An 18,179-nucleotide genomic window follows, 5' to 3' on the forward strand; every position below is an offset into this window, starting at 1 on the left:
TTTGCAATGCCACATGAAATGGCAACACCGGGTCAGTGGACGGACCCTGATCCAAAATATCTGTAAGATCTTGATCAAACTGTACCGGAGTCCTGAACCAGCCCAGGTACACCACAACTCTCAACATTAGTCTCTGAATAGAGTCGGCATGATCCCCCAGATCCGGCTTGCCGAACTCCATCTCAGGGGAAGTGTCAAAGCCACTGGCATCATGCAAAGTCTGCAAATTGACAAGGGGGGTCCTGGGAGTCTTTCTGCCAGACATTAGTCCTGGTTGCGAGAGACTTACCCAGAGTCATTAGCTCACTATCTTTCACAGAGAAGAAATATCCCAAACATATCAGTCTTTGTGCTGCCCTGGGGCAGTCCAGCACCGAAATGCTAGGCAATTCTCCTCTGAACAAGAGTACCAACAGCATCCCAGACACGTGTTTCGGTCTGGTTGGACCTCAGTAGGGAGGAGCTGTGCCCCTCTAAGAATAGTGAGCAAGGGGTCCACGTCTGGACCCCCATTGTTAATTTGCATATTTAAGTAACTTTGGGTCTCACCCTAAGTTACTAGGGGAATCCAGACGTGGACCCCTTGCTCACTATTCTTAGAGAGGCACAGATCCACCCTACTGATGATGTCCAACCAGACCGAAACACGTGTCTGGGGATGCTGTTGGTACTCTTGTTCAGAGGAGAATTGCCTAGCATTTCGGTTCTGGACTGCCCCAGGGCAGGACAAAGATTGATATGTTTGGGATATTTCTTCTCTGTGAAAGATAGTGAGCTAAAGACTCTGGGAAAGTCTCTTGTAACCAGGATTAATGTCTGGCAGAGGGACTCCCAGGACCCCCATTGTTAATTATCATGCAAAGTCTGACACAGATCCTAAATCCGACTTCAGAAATGACAGTCCGGAACATACAGAAGCCCAAAAGGGCCAATATCCGCATCGGACCTTTCTTCGTCCTCATAAACATCCTGGAGGGACTTAAAGAATTCCTTCCTTGGCAGAGGAGTAAACCACTTTTCAGCTACAGGCTTCACAAACTTAGAAGTAGCCTTCCTCAGAGGGTCCACAGTCACAGGGACCTCCACTGGTAAATTCAGCCCAGATGGCATGAAAGGCGTTGACGGTGTCAGCGTTGACAGCAGGGCCCGACCGGGGGCAAGGACCTGACAAATGCACCTGACTGGCATGGTGCCGATGGTGTTGACGCTTCAAGGGATTCGATGATTTCGCAGGCTTCGCCGGAGACAAAGACCGTGACCTGGAACGTCTCTGGTGATCACCTGATGCCTTGTCCGAACAGGGCCTCGAAGGCTCCTGATGTTTATCACGCCATTCACCCGGGCCCAAAGACGCATGAGTATCCGGCCGAGACCGTTCCCTGCCAGCTTCATCAGAAGGTGCGGACGGAATTATGAGGAAGGTGAACAATGACGCTGCTTCCTGGACCGCCTCGACGAAAAAGAGTGGCGCGAACCAGTGCGGGACCTGGACCGCTTTGATTTCGGTCGAAAGACAAGCCAACTTAAAATTTACGGGGCTAGGACACCCTGCCTACCTTCAATTTCCCCTTTCGTTCCCGCAAGGCCTTGGCAGGCAACAACTGGCACTTAGAACAGTCATCGATAGTGTGGCCCTCACCAAGGCACCACAGACAAATTTGATGCAGGTCCGTGATCGACATCTTGGAGCCGCAGTCCCGACATTTCTTGAAGCCAGACCGCGGGGTCGTCTAGGTAGAAGAAGAGGACATAATATGGTAACTTCACAGTAACCGCGAGGCACGCGGAGTTTTACGAAGCAAACACGTTTGTGGAAAAAACAGACCTGAGGCTACGGGCGCGGTGCACGTTACTTAGATCAGATGACATCACCCTCAACAGATGCCTTTGCGGGACATCGACCCGACGCCATTGAGGCAGTGCACCTTCTGCCGAAAAAAAATTATGAAGCAGCACAGCTGTGGACATTACATGTCATAGATTAGTAATACGTTGGAGGAAACAATCCATTCGAAATTTAACAGTATATAAGCCTTCTTCAGAAGGGAGCAAGATATGTAACAATTATAATACACTTCAGAACACTTAGTTTCTCTAAATCAGAGGATACCCACTGGGGATGGCACTTCCTACACCCTCAGGTGATTTAAATAGCTAGGACATTGATTCATCACTGGTACATTTAGAGCAATACTGAGGTTGGGTGCAATGGTTTAGATCGGGGACTAAAACGAAGGTTAACATGCATTCATAAACTTGGAAATACTTTAAAAACCCTCCAATGCAAAGTAAATTAACCCTTTCCAGGGGGAAATACAAAAGCACAACGTCAGAGGTAGAAGAGTCTCTCGGGGAGCCAGGATAGCCAATGTTAGTTGAGCAAAGTCTAGGGGAGCTGAATAGCTTCTTTGTAGGTAAGTAAAAGTTGTGCACAATGTTTTTAGAAAGGTTTGTAGAAATAAGATTCACTTGAAGGGCCACAAGCTGGGAAGCTTGTGAGGAGCAAAGCTGTAAGCAACTCTGCAATGGCAACCAAGACAGGTCTCAACTGAAAGCAAGTAAGGATACACAATAGGAGGCAAGTTCTCTTAGACTCCTGCACTGCAATGGGAAGGTGAGCCGCAGCAATGAACAAACTTCAATTCAGGAGCTGAAACTGCGAAGTGCCCCTCACGTCTGACAGCAAATAGCAACACTGGTTCTCGGATACCACTTTGGACTTTCCTCGCATCTGGGGTTCAGCACTCTGTTAAGGTGGCTCAGACCTGGTCAGTCCAGCTTCAGGGAAGTCCGGAGGATCTTCCTGGCGCTCGGGTCAGACTTAAAAGCGACCAACTCGGTTTGGTGTTCCTCTCCCTGGCACTTCGGTTCCAGCAGCAGCGGAAGTACAGCCAGCTCCGAGAGGATGTCCGAAACTAGTTCACTTTTCGAAGTTGATTGGTCACACAAGTTGAAGGGGAGAAGCCGTCCTTGCAGGACTTCTCTAGTCGAAACTAATTCAGAGCTTCAGCAGGCGTCTCTTCCAAGATCATCTTCAGATTCCTTTGTCGACTGCCTTCCAAGCCAAAAGCCTCACCTTTTATGCTGGTTTCTCCCATTCATTCCAGCCTAGCTGCCAATCACACAGCAGGGTGGCTGTCCTTGATGAACAGTCAGCCGGCCAATCGCCTTTGGGTGCATTCCTGTAACCAAGGGGATTAAGCACAGGGAGTTTTTGGGAACCTCCCTCACTTCCTGTCCCTGCCAGACATACTGGAGGCAGAGGCGGGCTTCACTCGTGAATCCCACCAAAGACAAACAGGAACAAAGGGACCAAACCTGGTTTGACATGCATAGTAAATCTCAAAAAGGACCTTCCCAGCAAGAAATGGCGAAAAAGGAAAACCGGGGCCATTTTGACAAAAGGGGCACCCATGGGTGTCTTACCACAGCTGCGAACGCAGCTCGTGGTAAAAACACAATGGTAGTAAAAAGTAAACCGCTGCTACCAGCCATTAATTGCAGCAAGGGTAACAAAAATGTTACATGAGAAACTAGACAAGGGGGATACTAAGTAACTCCTCCAGCAACCTATTGGAAGATCGTGTGTGCTGGGTCTAGAAAGTTACAATATGCAAGTAAAGTCAATTTCACTTTACTGCTTTGGAAACAGTAGTTTCACCAAGAGAAGGTATTTAAACCTTTGGGAAATCTAAGACTTCTCGTTGCCACTGCAATGAAGGTGCTGTCTGTCACAACGCAAAGATGATGCCTATGGAGTTTGTCAGACTCCAAAGTCAAAAGAAACAAGGGTCCAAATCACAGAAAAATACATAAGAGTGGGACAAAGGTCTCACTCTCTTGAGATTAGAAATTAAAAGTCCTAAAGTCCAGCAAAAGAGCTGGGGGTCTGTAAGGTAGAAGGGAATAAGCACATTTCTGAGAATTCTCCCAACACTGTGCCCTTTCGATCTTCGAAAGAAAGATGCAATAATCTGCGATTTCTACTAATGTCGGACGATCTGCACCGCATGTGATTCTAAGCAGGTTCACAAGCATCAGAAAGGTAGTTATAGGTATATACTGTTCCTTGAATGACTGTTCTACTGTTCAGAAAAGTATACCTGCATGTTGGTGAAGTGATTTCTTTGCATTACAGAAAGTAATCTAAAAAGTAACTAATGGTTTTTACTTCCCTTAAATGGGTGTGGCCTATGCTAAATATGCATGTTCCGAACTGACTTCACTAGAATTACTGTTAGGTATTCTGAAGAAGGTTTTATGCTTTCGTATGTGTACCTTCAATCATCGTGGTGTGTTTCTATAAATATGTTTATGACTATGGCCAGTACTTACCCGAAGACTTAACTTGGCCTACTTGTACTTAAAATAAACCTTTATTTTTATAATATTTCTGGTTGTCAGGGTTTCTATTAAATGCTTTGTATACTACAGGTCCAGTGTACTTTCCTACAGCCCTCTCTCCCTCCTAAAATAAACCTGGCTGCTCTGTGCACGCTACCATATACTCTGGTGGTACAGCCTTATACTAAGAGCAAAGGAGTCTTGTACAGTCTCGGTTGAATTGTTTAACTAAGCCCTTAATTGGACTTCCGAAGAATTGTCCTAACAAGGACTAGCTGGCGACTAGCAAAGATCTGGGCAAAACACGGAACTGCAAGGCTTCTGGCACTGTCGCCCAAAACAGAGCTTGCCAGTCTACCGGGTGGTCCAGGGACACTTCCTAAGGCTCTAGGCTGCAGGACCGTGAGAAGACAGACTGGTTGGTCCTAACAGTCCAAAGGGTCGAAGCACTAGCAAAGGTCTTCTGAAATCAGGACGTCCAGAAGGGCTTCACCGGGACATCAGCAAGAATGGTCGGCAGGCCTCTTCAAGATTTGTCCTCGGGTTTTACTTCATCTGTACAGCTACACAGGATTCTTGGCTACTCTTCTGGAATGGCTGCAAGAATCTACACCACTCTTGCAAACCAGCCATGATCCAATCAAGGAAAACTCTGGGGCTGACGCATGCATGCACACTAAACTCACTGGCACCAGTTTGTGGATTGGACCAGACAGTCCCAGCCCATTTCCTGGTTCCCTATACAAATGGCATGCACTAGCCTGCAACAGCAGCAGCTTTCCCGTGCAAGTGCATGATCATAAAAAAGCAATTCCTGACCTGAGAAGGCAGGAAGGCGGCCAAAGAACAAAATGGCCAAAGAACAAGTGAAAAAATGTTGTGGCACAAGCCTTTGCTAGAATCCAAACGCGGTAAACACGAATGGGCACACTAAAAATATAGCAAAAATTGTAAAACTATCTACTCCCACCTGCTCGTCTTTAGGCACATTTAAAAGTAACAAAATGTCTTAGCTAGGAGTCGAAGGTGATACAAAAGTATCCACATTGCACTGCATTAGAAGATGCTGTGTGCAATATGAAAAAGTTACCCAAACAGATAACAAGTAAAAGACAAAAGGGAAACCGTTTTCCAGTGCTTGCAGTCTGAAGAACAAGTCAGTTTCCCCATAACAAATGAACAAAAAGGCCAGGAAAGTTAAGTGTAAAAAGTCAGGACAAGATGTAAAACAAAACCAACAAGTTTGGTGGTCCATAGAATGTGGAGTAAAAGTTGCTTAAAAGAGAAATCTTTCCCAAAAGAGCAAATCGTGAGGCAAGATCTATCTCATGAGGTCTTACCTGCAGGTTTGAGAGCTGGGTAAAGGCCTTATCACATCCCGGATGTACACATTTGTAGGGTCGATCACCAGTATGGATTCTACAAAGAAATGGAGAAGTGTTACCAAGGAAAAGTCAATCTCAAAGTGTTTCAATAACATACCATCCTCATTTCAACTTCCACAGGACTGCAAGCACTCGACAGCCTCTCTCCATACCATTCCGAGGGGCTGTGTGCTGCTCTGTGACAAATTCCACAAGGCTTCAAGTGAAAAAGAAGCTCTGCGTACCACTAAGGCAAATACACTCACTTTGTAGTTATAATGAATCCCAAGATCCCTCAGTTAACATATTTTTTTGTAATGCTCAGTGGCTTACAAAATATTGTAAGCAGAAATAATACACCAAGCCCCAATAAAACCACACATTAAAAACATTACATATCTCCATAGTTGACACAAATCCAAAAATTACAATTCATTAATATTTGCCCCCTGGTGGAGGGAAGGGGTGAGGGTCAGGTGACCTGCTAGCCAATCAGGAAGCTCGGAACATGGCATTTACTGCATGGGAAAGGCCCAGTTCTGAGCCTGCTCAGAAGTGGGAGTCTGCCATCTTCCCCAACGGGACAGCAAGTAAGTGCGCCATGCACTCCCCCACACCCTCTTACCTGTGCCATCTAGATACCTCACTGGCACTGGGAACACTGTTCCCAGCACATCCCTGTTGCGGTAATGGCTGCCATGAAGGGAGAAAGTACTACGTGTAGTTCCCCTCTCCCTTGTCCATGGCGGCCGTCTTGTTTTGTAGCTTTTTTTCAAGTTGCGAAACGGCAAACATGCCATTTCTCAACTAGGGGGGGTAGGTGGAAAAGCATTCCTGAGATGCTAAAAGCAATACACCCCTCCATGTGGGGGCATTCCTGGGTCTGGTAATGCCTTGGGGATAATGCAAAGGCCAGAGTGCCTGGTAATGCACCTGTGTCAGGGTTTATGGCTTAATTAGCCATTTTCCCTACCTCTAATAATAATGTAGTAACAGCAAGGCAAAATCCCCTCTTCAGAAAAGGAACTGGCCAATTTCAAGTACAAATTGTTTACATATGGTGTTAAACTGTTGAGAAGTTAGCTTCTTATACATCGCAGAGAGAATATTCTGACTTCCCGAAGCAGAGCTAATTTTCCAAGGTATTTTAGGCCATTTCCTTCTGCAGGGGCAATAGGTGTATATTTGCGAAGTGGAACATTCTCCACTAGTGAATGGAAGCACAAAGCTGGGGAGGCACTAAATTGTCGTCTTTGCAAAAAGCTATCTATAGAAACATTGAAGCAGCTCTTTTTTGCCCTAGCCCGAGAGAACGTGGAACTTTACAATTCAGGAATTGTGTGTGAATAACTTGAGGCGGCTATGTATTTGTTTAGGCTTATGTGGGGGTGGGGGGTCTGGTGGACTGATTTTACAAGGCCACCCTTGTTCTAGTGAACAGGGGAATCGAGAGGTTAGTCAAAACCCAAACAAGGTAGCAATGGAGGGCATGGCTAGCAGCCAGAGCATGAGCACGTAGCACTCTGCAGCTCCCAGGTAGCCTGTTTGAATCCTGTGAAAAATACTGCTTTTGGTAGATTAATCATTGCCCCAGAATGAGCCTTTGCTGGGAGAAACCCTAGGCGGTAATGGCTGTGTAGTCCAAGGCAAGAATCGGGCAGATTTGGAGTTCCGAGGTGAAACGCAAGGTTTTGTTGGCAAGGAGTACGTGATCCTAAAATGGCCGCCGGGACTATCCGAGACGAAATTTGGCGAACTTGTACCGCTGAAGAGTGGGAACCTCAACTAGAGGAGAGGCGAGGGCGCCATGTCGGATAAGCGGAAGTGGAGCAGCAAGGACGGGGAGCGGCCCTGCAGTGGGTCACTTTCCCTATAAGAAGTGAGTACCAGTGATTGGCATCCCACAAGCAGGCTTGGCACCTGAGCTGGGTGGCTACATGCTCAATGATGTTCTAGTGGAGGTCCGATTCTAAGGGTTTGGAGCCTAGGAAGTGCCATTTGGCTGAAAGCTAACCTCTGTACCCACCTGGTTGACTTTATTTTGGTTCAACAGACATACCCTGGAATCCAGGGGAGAGGTGGCGTCAGCAGGGGGAGACGCAACAGAAAACCCTTGAGCCTAGAATCCCAACAGGTTAACAACCCCCTCAGCCCCCACAATTTGTAAGGGGCTGTGAAAAGGGAGTGTCAGTACTTTAATCTGCAGAGCCTAGGGGAGATTCAAAAGAATGTTAGCAGGGTGAACCCCCAACGGGATAGGAAAGACCCGTTTGACCCGGTGACACAAAGAAAATGCCTGGTGACACGGAGACCCAGGTTTGAGGCCAGAGCAACTTACTGGTAGCGACAATGGTGAAAAGCCAACAGAAGATGGACAAATACAGACTCAAATAAGCAACAAAAACACAAGACAGGCCGGGACACGGAAGGGACAGATCGAGGGCTCTCTTGGAGTGGGGGGGACCCTGGATGCCCTGATGGAAGCAATACAGGCCACTAGGACATCCCTTGAGGAGCGTATTAAAGAAGTGGGGGTGGATTGTTAGGCAGAATTGCATGCAGTACCCATTGGGACCACCAGATACAATTAGGACTACAGGTGTAAGCAAAACCAACCTTTGGTATAAGTCTGCACTACACAGTTTGTGGTAGCGAGCTGAGCAGCCAGGCTCATCTCAAGAGGGAATGTGAGCAGTAAAAGAGGTTACACACAGAGGTTTTACAATCGCAGTGGTTCAAGTAGACACTTACACTAAATGTTTCTTGGTAAAACACTTATTTATTACAGTCATTTAGAAAACATTCACTAGAAGGAGGCAACTTAATATCATACACAAATATACTTCATTACCAAACCAATAAGTTTCTAAGTAAATTAGGCTCCCCTGAAATAGGAGCAAAATGACATTTCAATCACTTTAAATAGGCGTAAAAAGGTACAAGTTAATAGAATAGATCACAAATACTTTCTTAGGCAGTGCAAAAAGTTTCAGTTCACTAGAGGACTCCATTCAGTTCAATAGGTCTAGGCAAAAAGTCAATGCGCTAGTGTCTTGGATAAGAAAGAGCAGTTCTTGTAGTCTTTGCCAAAGTTCTCAGAAGTAGTTTGTACGAAAAAGAATCATATGTTGGGCCACAAGCTGATTAGGCCTGCAAGTTGGGAAAGTTGAATGAACTTTCACTGCGAGAAGCAAGTTCTCAATCGGGTTGGCACAGTACCTGAATATGAAGAAAAGATGCAGCTGAAGATGTTGGTTCCTGGCAGTTCCTGCAGATCTCACTGTTCCTGAGCCTCAGTCGTGGGGGCAAGAGGGAGGACGTTGGGGGACTCCTGCAATGCACGGGGATGGGTCAAACAAGCTGGCAAAATGGAAGATCTTCGGTTCGAGAAGCTGTCGTCAAACACACAAGCTGGTGTCCTTCCCCCTGGTTAATCCTAACCAACTCTGAGAATGGTATGCAGGTGGTTTACGAGTTGATTGGTCCCCCCCAACTCAAAAAGGAAGAAGTCATCCTTGAAGGGGGTTCTCTGTCGAGATGAACTTGGCAATTCGGACCTGCAGCAGGGCTTCACTGGGCAAAACCAGCGGTCCAGGAGTTGCAGCAGCTGTCCTCTTGCAGCTCGTCTTTGGTTATTTCGTTCCAGTGGTCAACTCCGCTTTCCAGTCCAAGAGACTTGCCTTTTAAACAGTTTTCTCCCTTTCATTCCAGCCTAGCTGTCCCTCACCCAGCAGGGTAGCTGTCCTTGCTGGACAGTCAGCCAGCCAGCCAACCACACCAGAGTGCATTTGGGTTTCGTAGGAGACTAAGCACAGGGAGTTCGGGCACCTCCCTCACTTCCTCCCCACTCCAGACACTCAGATGCCAGAGGCGGTCTTCAGTCCTGAAGCCCACCAAAGGCACAGAAACAAAGGGACCAAACCTAGTTTGGCGTGCAGAGACAAACTCTGAAAGGTCCTTGTCAAAAGAAATGGTGAAAACAGAAGACCAGGACTCGTTTAAACAATGGGGCTTAAGGCGCCATCTTGAAAAACATGGCTCCCGTGATTTTTAGCTACTGGTGTTCGCAGTCAGGAAAAATCATGGTAGTTCGTTGTAAAACCAATGCCACCAGCCATTTCGATAGATAAGGCTAGCATTTGAATGCTACATGAGTTTCTAGACATAGGGGCTACTAGGTAACCCCTCCAGCACTCTATAGGAAGATAGTGTGTGCTGGGTCTAGGAATTTAAAAAGACTAGTAAAGTCGATTTAACCTTACATTCTCTGGGAAACAGTTTATCCCAGAGAAGGTATTTAAACCTTTGGGAAGTCTTTTTAGACATAACAATGTCACTGCACTGAGGGTTCTGTGTAACATGAAAAGATGATGCCTATGGAATTATCTAAAACTCCATAATCAACGAACACAAGAGTAAAACACACATCAAAATGCATGTAAAAGTGGGAAAAAAGGCTCACACTCTTTCCAGGTAAAAAAAAAGTCCTCAAAATCCAGCAAAGTTGCTGGGGGTCTCTAAGGTGGAGGGAATTACCACATTTATGAGAATTCTCCCCAACATGGATGTGTCCCTGGTAAGAGTGGACCTACAGAAGGTGTGTGTTACACTCACCTGGTTTCTGCGGGGGCTTTGGGGCACTGTTGCAGCCCTCCCTGGACTTGGCTCCCCTGGATCAGGCTTCTTCCCCTGCTCCGGTAGTGTGGACTGCGCTGGTTGCGGACACTGCCCCTGAGAGAGTACGAGAGGTCGTGAGTGCGGTGGTCGGACTGAGATTTCAGTCGGACTGAGGAACCCTCTTTCCCAGAACAAGATGAGCATGAGTTTACCCATATAGTCTCACCTGTTTATTTATGAGGATGAGCTCTCCGTCCTGCTGCTCAACTGCAGGGGCGCGTTTAATGAACCTAGTTTCTTCACTGGTCCATGTGTGTGGCAGCCCAGACCGGCTGTGGTTGATCCTCTTCTAAGGTAATTGTTTCTCAACAATGATTATTGTCTGTATCCTTTTGCAATGACTTTTCTGTAATTGTCCGTAACCCTTGTAATGTCTTTCCTTCTCCCCAATAGGTGAAGGGCCCAGCGGAGTCGCGGTGTAGGAAATGAGTCCAAATGGGGGCCAGGAGTTTATGATGTTCCAAGTAGAAGATAAGTTTGGTTCCAAGTTCAAGCGCGAGGAATGTGTTGCGCGCAACCTTAGCTTAAAGTCTATGTTGTTTCTAAACTTGTTTGTCCTGTTCTCCTGCAGGGATATGCCTGGCAACGTCTGATGAGAGGCAGCTATCCAAAGGCCTGCTGGCAGTTGCTGGTTGGATGGATTCGCGAGGATGCTGAACGAGACGAGCTCCCGCATAGCTTAGACGCCCAGAACAGGTGAGGATGCGCTCCGACTGCAGTGACTACTGGAATCAGGTAAGATGCTCTTCAAGCGATGGTACTGCTGAGATCAGGTAAGAGCGCTTCAGGCGACGGTGAGCGTTACGCTGCTATAAGCAGATTAACGCAAAGCGCTTGCAAGTGGGTGGGGCAGGCTTAAATAGCCTGGTCCCACCCACGCCCCCTTGGCTCCGCCTTGTGGCCCCACCTTGCCGCACCCAGAGGATGCTGCACGTGCAGCCCAATGTTTTCCTATGGCCACGCCCAACCTGGATGCACGTGGGGACCCTGCAGGGGTGGAAAGAACATGTGCACCAGAAATAAAGTGTACAGAGCACACTTTCTCATGAGCCTGGCCCAGTGGCTATGACACTGTGCGAGTGTGTCACGGAAGTGGAGCAAAGAGTAAGCAATGTGGAAGATGACCTACAACATCAAGGGTCAGGTGGCCAGCCAAGTAGGGGCAACCAGAGCTTTGGAATCTAGAGCGGAGGGCGCAGAAGGTCGATCAAGGCGCTGCACCATCCACTTGGTGGGGGCCCCAGAGTGAGAGGAGGGACCTAGTGTGGAGCTCTGAACACCTCATCCTGAACACCTTTGGTGTGAAAGGAGGGTCGAACTCCAAACGAGCGAGCACACAGGGGGCAGGGATCCACCACCTAGTCCCCCCACTCCCTCAGTGGTAATAGTGGCTAAAATGTTGAACTTCAGAGACCGAGATGCCATCCTACAGGAATCCCGCAAGGTGTGGTTTTATGAAGTTGGAAACCCGAAGCCGTGTTCCTTCTGGGACTTTACATTGGAAGTGCAACGTCACCGAAAAACCTATGATGCAGTGAGACGGTGCCTCAGAGAATTTAATAGAAGACAATGCATTACTTACCGTAAAAGGATTTCTGATGGTTGTATCTGCTTAGATTCATATGCTGTGCATAGTCCGACATCCAGTGGTCACTGCGGAGTATTGCATTTCGTTTTCGTAGTCGAAAAGGGGACGTCGCCAAGGCGCGTCTGTAACACTATCCCTTTAGTGACGTGCATTGTACCTACAATCCCTCACGCGTTGAGCTCCCTCTGTATTTTTTCTGCCCTGAGGGAGCCTATTAGACGTGAGAGTACAGAAAAGAGAGATAGACAAAGGATGTCTATGTTCCTTCCATCCAAGCGGGGAGGAAGGGTGGGCGCATGTGAATCTAAGCAGATACAACCATTAGAAATGATTTTACGGTAAGTAATGCATTGTCTTCTGATGTTTGTTAATCTGCTTAGAATCACATGCTGTGCATAGAGTAGCGAGCAGTACCTGGAGTTGGAGGTGGGTTGTGAGAAGGAACAGTAGAGAAAAGAAGTCTTAATACTGCTTGTCCCACCTGGGAATCAGATCTAGAGTGGGCATCTAGACAGTGTTTTGTAAAAGGTGTGTACAGAACTCCAAGTTGCTGCTTTGCAAATGGACTCAAGAGAGACATTTGCAATGAATGCTATGGAAGCCCCAGTGCCATGAGTAGAATGTGCTCTCGGCTTGAAGGGTAGTTCTCTCTTAGCAAGAAAGAAACAAAGTGATGCATTGGACAATCCATCTAGATATAGTAGATTTTGAAACTACATCTCTTCCTGCTGCCACTGAGACAAAGAACTGATTAGTCTTTCTCAGAGGTCTAGTTCTTTCCATATAAAACATGACGGCTCTGCGCACATCTAGTGTATGCAGGCTTCTTTCTCCTAAATTTGAAGGATTTTGAAAGAACGTTGGTAGTTCTATAGACTGGTTGACATGGAATTTTGAAATAAATTTTGGTGCAAACCTAGGATGTGTGCGAAGAACCACCTTATCTTTGTGAACTGTTACAAAGGCGTCTAGTATACAGAGCGCCTGTAGTTCGCTCACTCTCCTAATGGAGGCGATAGCTATTAAGAAAGCAGTCTTAAGAGTGAGGTCCTTAAGGGATGCCTTATGCATGGGTTCAAAGGGTGAGCCCATAAGCCTGGTAAGTACCACGTTTAGGTCCCATCCGGGAGCTGGGTTGGCTATAGGAGGGTGTATCCTCTTTATTCCCTCCATGAAGGCTTTAATAACTGGGACTTTCCACCATGACACTGAGTTGAGAAGTGGTGTATGCGGAAAGTGCAGCTAGATGAACTTTATAATAGAATTAAAGACCAATCCTGAGTCTAATAAGTGAGTCAGGTAAAGAACAATATGTGTGGGAGAGCAGTCAACGGGGTTGATGCTCTTATTTCTACACCAGATGACAAATCTATTCCATTTGCTAGAATAGCAGTAACTAGTGTTAGGTTTCCTAACCTCCCTAAGAATGTCCATGCATCTTTGAGGGAGTTGTAAATGTCCAAATTCTATGACCTCAGGAGCCAGGCTGCTAAATTCAGGGTCTGTGGGCATGGGTGTAGCGTTCTGCCCTTGTCCTGTGCAGCATGTTGTACAGGTAGGGAAGTTTGACTGGAGGAGATAGAGACATCTCCAAGTGAGCGAACCATGGCTGCCGGGGCCACTAGTATCATGGTGACTGGTTACTGGTGTATCTTGTGCACTATCTTGTTGAGAAGGGGAGTCCGGGGGGGGGGGGGGAGTGTAAACAAAGTTCCCTGACCATGTTATCCAGAGACCGTTCGCTTTGGATTGATTCTGGAGGGTACCTGGAGGCGTAATCTTGGCATTGGGAGTTCTCCAGGGTTGCAAACAAATCCATTTCTGGGAATCCCCATTGTGTGAAAACGTCGAAGACGATGTCTTCTTGTAACCGCCATTCGTACTCTGTCTGCAGGCAGAGGGAAGTCTCTGCTGAGTTCATCTGCTAGCAGATTGAGTTCCCCTGGTACATGTTGTGACAACAGGAACATTTGTTTGAGAGCCCACTTCCAGATGTTCTGGGACAGCTTGGACAGTCCTGGAGAGTGAGTGCCCCCTTGCTTGTTCAGGTAGTACATGGCTCTGGTGCTGTCTGAGGACCATCACTGTCTTCCCTTGCAGGTGTGTCTGGAAAGCCTTCAGTGCTTTGAAGACTGCTAGCAGTTCCAGGAGGTTTATGTGTTTGGACGCTACACTCTGAATCCAAACTCCGTGTGCAGTCTGATGGGATAGGTGAGCCTCCCCGCCCCATCCTGTGAGGGATCATCTGTGGTTAGAGTGGCCTCCACTGCGGGGGTGGCAAATGGTTTCCCTATTACAAGGTTTTCCTTCGACCACCACCATAGCGACAGAACCAAGGCCTGCGAGACCACCACTAGATCGTCCCATTGTCCGCTGGCCTGACACCACTGGCTGTTGAGCCACTCTTGCATTGGGCGCATGCGCAGACGTGCGTGAGGTACCAAATATATACATGACGCCATCATTCCTAGCAAGCGCATTGCTTTGCGTAACGTCACCTCTCAACCAGCCACATATTGAGGGATCTGAAATAGCATATTTTGGACCCTCTCGGAGGGGAAGACGAGGCCGTCCTTTGTTCGAATTAGAGCCCCTAGGAATTGTTTGATCTGGCTTGGGTCTAGGCTGGACTTCTTCTCGATGGAGAAGCCCAGTTGGAACAAAAGGTCTGCAGTCTTTTGGGTATTTGAGAAGCATGTCTCGTAAGAATCCCCTGTTATGAGCCAATCGTCGAGGTAAGGGTATACCGGGATGGACAACCTGTGCAGGTGGGCCGCTGCCAGTACCATAGTTTTTGCCCTCCATCATGAACCTGAGGTATTTTCTGTGTGCTGACAACATTAAAATATGAAAGTATGCATCTTTCATGTCCAGTGTTGTCATGTAATCTCCCTGAGAAAGTAGGGGAATTACTTCCTGTAGGGTCACCATGCGAAATTTTGGAGGTTTGACAAATTTGTTCGCTGGGCGCAGATCTAGTACAGGGCGCATGGTTAAGTTCTTTTTGGGTACAAGGAAGTACTCTGAATAAATACCTTCCGTTACCTGTGATAGAGGCACAACCTCTATTGGTCCCTTTAGTAGCAGCAGTTCCACTTCTTGAAGAATGGCGAGGTGCTCCGGTGATGAGCGTCGTCCCCTTGGGGGTCTGTACTAGGGGGACCGACTGAATTCTATGCAGTAACCACGGGCTATGGTTGACAATACCCAGCGGTCTGATGTTATCCCATCCCATGCTGGTAGGAAAGATGTTAACCGGCCCCCGACTAGTGATGCATGGCAGGGGACCCGAACCTTCGGGTCATTTGGTGTTGGTAGCCGGGGATCCTCTGGGAGTGGGGCCCCGACCTCTACCCTTGCCACGGCGCTGTCCTCTTTGCGTCTACTTGCCACTGGTTCCCTGATTAGAGGACCTGTTGCCTGCAGTGTACTGCTGTTGTTGCTGTTGGTCTCGAAAAAAGCGTTTCTTGCTGAATCCTCACTTATTGGGAGGCCTTGAGATTTGGTCTAAAGTCTTGAGAGCGTCAAAATCCTTCTTCGCAGTCTCTAGTGCGTCGTCCACCGCTTTCCCAAAGAGGTTAGTATCCTCTATTGGTCTATTAATGAGCGACGCCTGGGTTTCTGGCTTAAACCCGGAATTGCAGAGCCAGACATGACGCTTCAGAAGTATTCCCTGGACTTAAGAACAGCCAGCCATTACTGCAGCATCAAGAGTGTTTTTAATGATGCTCTGGTTAACCAGAGTTCCTTCTGTTACTGTGGTCAATAAGCAAGTTCTTAAGGGCTCGGACTTCCTTGAGGTCCTGCCGTAATTTGCCCCATTGGGCATCAGCATAACTTGCCAGTAGGGTAGTATTATTGGCAATTCTGGTTGAAAAAGCTGCCGAGGCTGTAATTCTTTTACCCAGGACGTAGAATTTCCTTTCCTTCTATGTCCGGGGGTGCTTCGCTGGTTGACAGCGGAACCCCTGCTCTTGTCCTTGTGGTAGTTATCACCAAGGAGTCTGGAATTGAGTGACCCCCAATATATAATGGGTCTGAATGAGAGGGATTAACAGTTTTTCAATTCTGGGATTGACCCCTCTGACCAGTGCCGGTGTAGACAGCGATGGAGTGATTCATCTCTTAACTGAGGCGAGGAGGAGAATGGTTTGGCTAGTGGGAGGTTTTTCTTTAATGATCCTTTCTACAAAATCAGTATCAGGAGTAATCTCACCAGTTTCAATCTCAAAATGCGCTGCTGCCTTCCGTAGTAGTGCGTTGAAGGTGGGCTGATCTATTGGTGAAGGAATCCTGACCTGTGTGGTCTGAGAGGGAAGGTTTATGATCTCAAGGTCTGTAGACTGTTGGTGCTGTTGGTGACTGCCAAGGCTGTGAGCCACCTTCATCTGGGTCTTCCTCGAAGCCCCCCCCCACCTATGTCAAGGTTTCCCTCAAAACCTTCTTCGAGATTCTGTTGGTCTTCACCATCCAAGAATTCCTCGTCCTCTTGAAAGTGAGGGTCTTCTTCAATGAGGTCTTAAGTAAAAGATTCCTCCGGAAGGGGGTTGAATAGTCTAGGATATTTAGCCCTGGGGTCCTCATGAAGTACCTCCCTTGGCCTCTTGGGAGTTTTCTGTTCCGGAGTGGACATAAAACTATCCAGTTTCTCCATACACGATTGGAAACTCAAGAGTCCAATGTGGTAACCCAGAACGGTCTGGAGGTGAAAAAGGAGGCTTTCTTCCTGTAGCCATCTTGGTCTGTCCCATAACGTCGAGGATAAAGTCCCTTCACCTTCTGAGAACCCTTCTCGTAGGCTAGGGCCTTCATTCGATGGTGGGAGCTGTCCCTGCCTCCCTTCCGGCATTCTCGGCGTTTCCCTGGCCTTGTGAGCGGTTTTCAGCATATCACTTGCCGTCTGTTTCTGGCCATCATAGGAAACTATACGCGCCAAGCTCTCGACGATTAGTTTCTCCGTCGAGGGTTCTTCTGGCGTCGTGCTGGGCGGTGCCAAGTCTTTTTCGGCGACGATAGCACTCTTACGAGGCGCGTCGCCTGATGTTTTGGTGGTAGAGCCCTTGTCTGCAGGTAGCCCAGTCGCTAGTCACGGCTGTGGTGGCGGGGAGGGCTTGCGACCGTTACGGTCGATGGAGGACGCCAGTGGGTCCGGCATCTCAATTGGCGCTATGGCCTTCGTCTTCGACGAAGAAGTGCCATGGGTTATGTGTTTATGTTTATGCCTTCTGGGATCGTCAGTGTCGCCGGGGTGTTCATCCCCATAAGTAGGGCCTGAGCCGAACTTGTCGGAGCCGGGGACAGACGTTGAGGAGCTGGTACGCTCCCTAGAGAGGTCTACGACTTCCGAAACGGAGGTCGGGTTATCACTATCCTCGTCACACTCGGCGGCGGCGGGTGAGGAATCAGCTCTAGACATAGCGTAGGATGCCCACCTCTTGACCCTACGGTCCTTTAAAGTTTTCGGGCGAAGTAATTTACAGGCCGCACAGCTTTCCTCGTTGTGGTCGAGGGGTAAGCAACGGTTCCACTGCTTGTGCTGGTCTTTCCATGTTAATTTGCCCTTACAGCGTGGGCAAAATCTAAACGGAATCCTCTCCATAGCTGACGATATAGCTAATAGTGATATCGACCCCGAAGGGAAGGGGGGAAAAGGATAAAGGCATTCTTAGAAATAAAAGAAATGTCCCACGACCCCACTCTCCCTACTGTATAAGGCCGGCGAGGCCAGGCTACGTGTTCGGCAGCGCTGAAGGATCTCCTCCGTCTAAGTCACCGCCGTCAAAGTTCTTACTCGGCGGTGAAACAGCTTTGCAGCTCCGATGTCGAAGGAGGGATCTAATGTAATGTATTTAATAATACCTAACGACCAAAGGGTCGAGTAAACGTTTTTGCAATTTCTCTCGAGGAGCTCCGCGTTAAGGCGACCAATATGTGGGCGGAAAAAAACAATCCGAGGGACCTCGACACGTGAAGGATTGTGGGTACAATGCACGTCACTATAGGGATAGCGTTACAGACACGCCTTGTCGACGTCGCCTTTTCGACTAAGAAAACAAAATGCAATACTCCGCAGTGACCACTGGATGTCGGACTATGCACAGCATGTGATTCTAAGCAGATTAACAAACATCAGAAGTACATGTTATTTTTCCCAGCTAAATCGAAGGTTATAGCGTGGGGGTTCATGGTTTACCTCTCCACAGGAG

The 18,179-nt window shown here is 47.9% G+C and overlaps 1 protein-coding gene across 5 annotated transcripts in view; it reads right to left on the bottom strand.

The window, feature by feature from the left end:
• ZNF384 (zinc finger protein 384) overlaps nt 1-18,179 on the bottom strand; it is a 386,393-nt gene that overhangs the window by 93,959 nt on the left and 274,255 nt on the right. For all 5 annotated transcript variants that reach the window (XM_069650656.1, XM_069650659.1, XM_069650658.1 and 2 more), the window contains one exon: nt 5,685-5,763. In XM_069650656.1, coding sequence (XP_069506757.1) covers nt 5,685-5,763 — 79 coding nt within the window. The remainder of the gene's footprint in view (nt 1-5,684; nt 5,764-18,179) is intronic.

This window comes from Ambystoma mexicanum, chromosome 3p, assembly GCF_040938575.1.
Source record: "Ambystoma mexicanum isolate Mex_15411 chromosome 3p, UKY_AmexF1_1, whole genome shotgun sequence".
Classification (NCBI taxonomy): Eukaryota; Metazoa; Chordata; class Amphibia; order Caudata; family Ambystomatidae; genus Ambystoma; species Ambystoma mexicanum.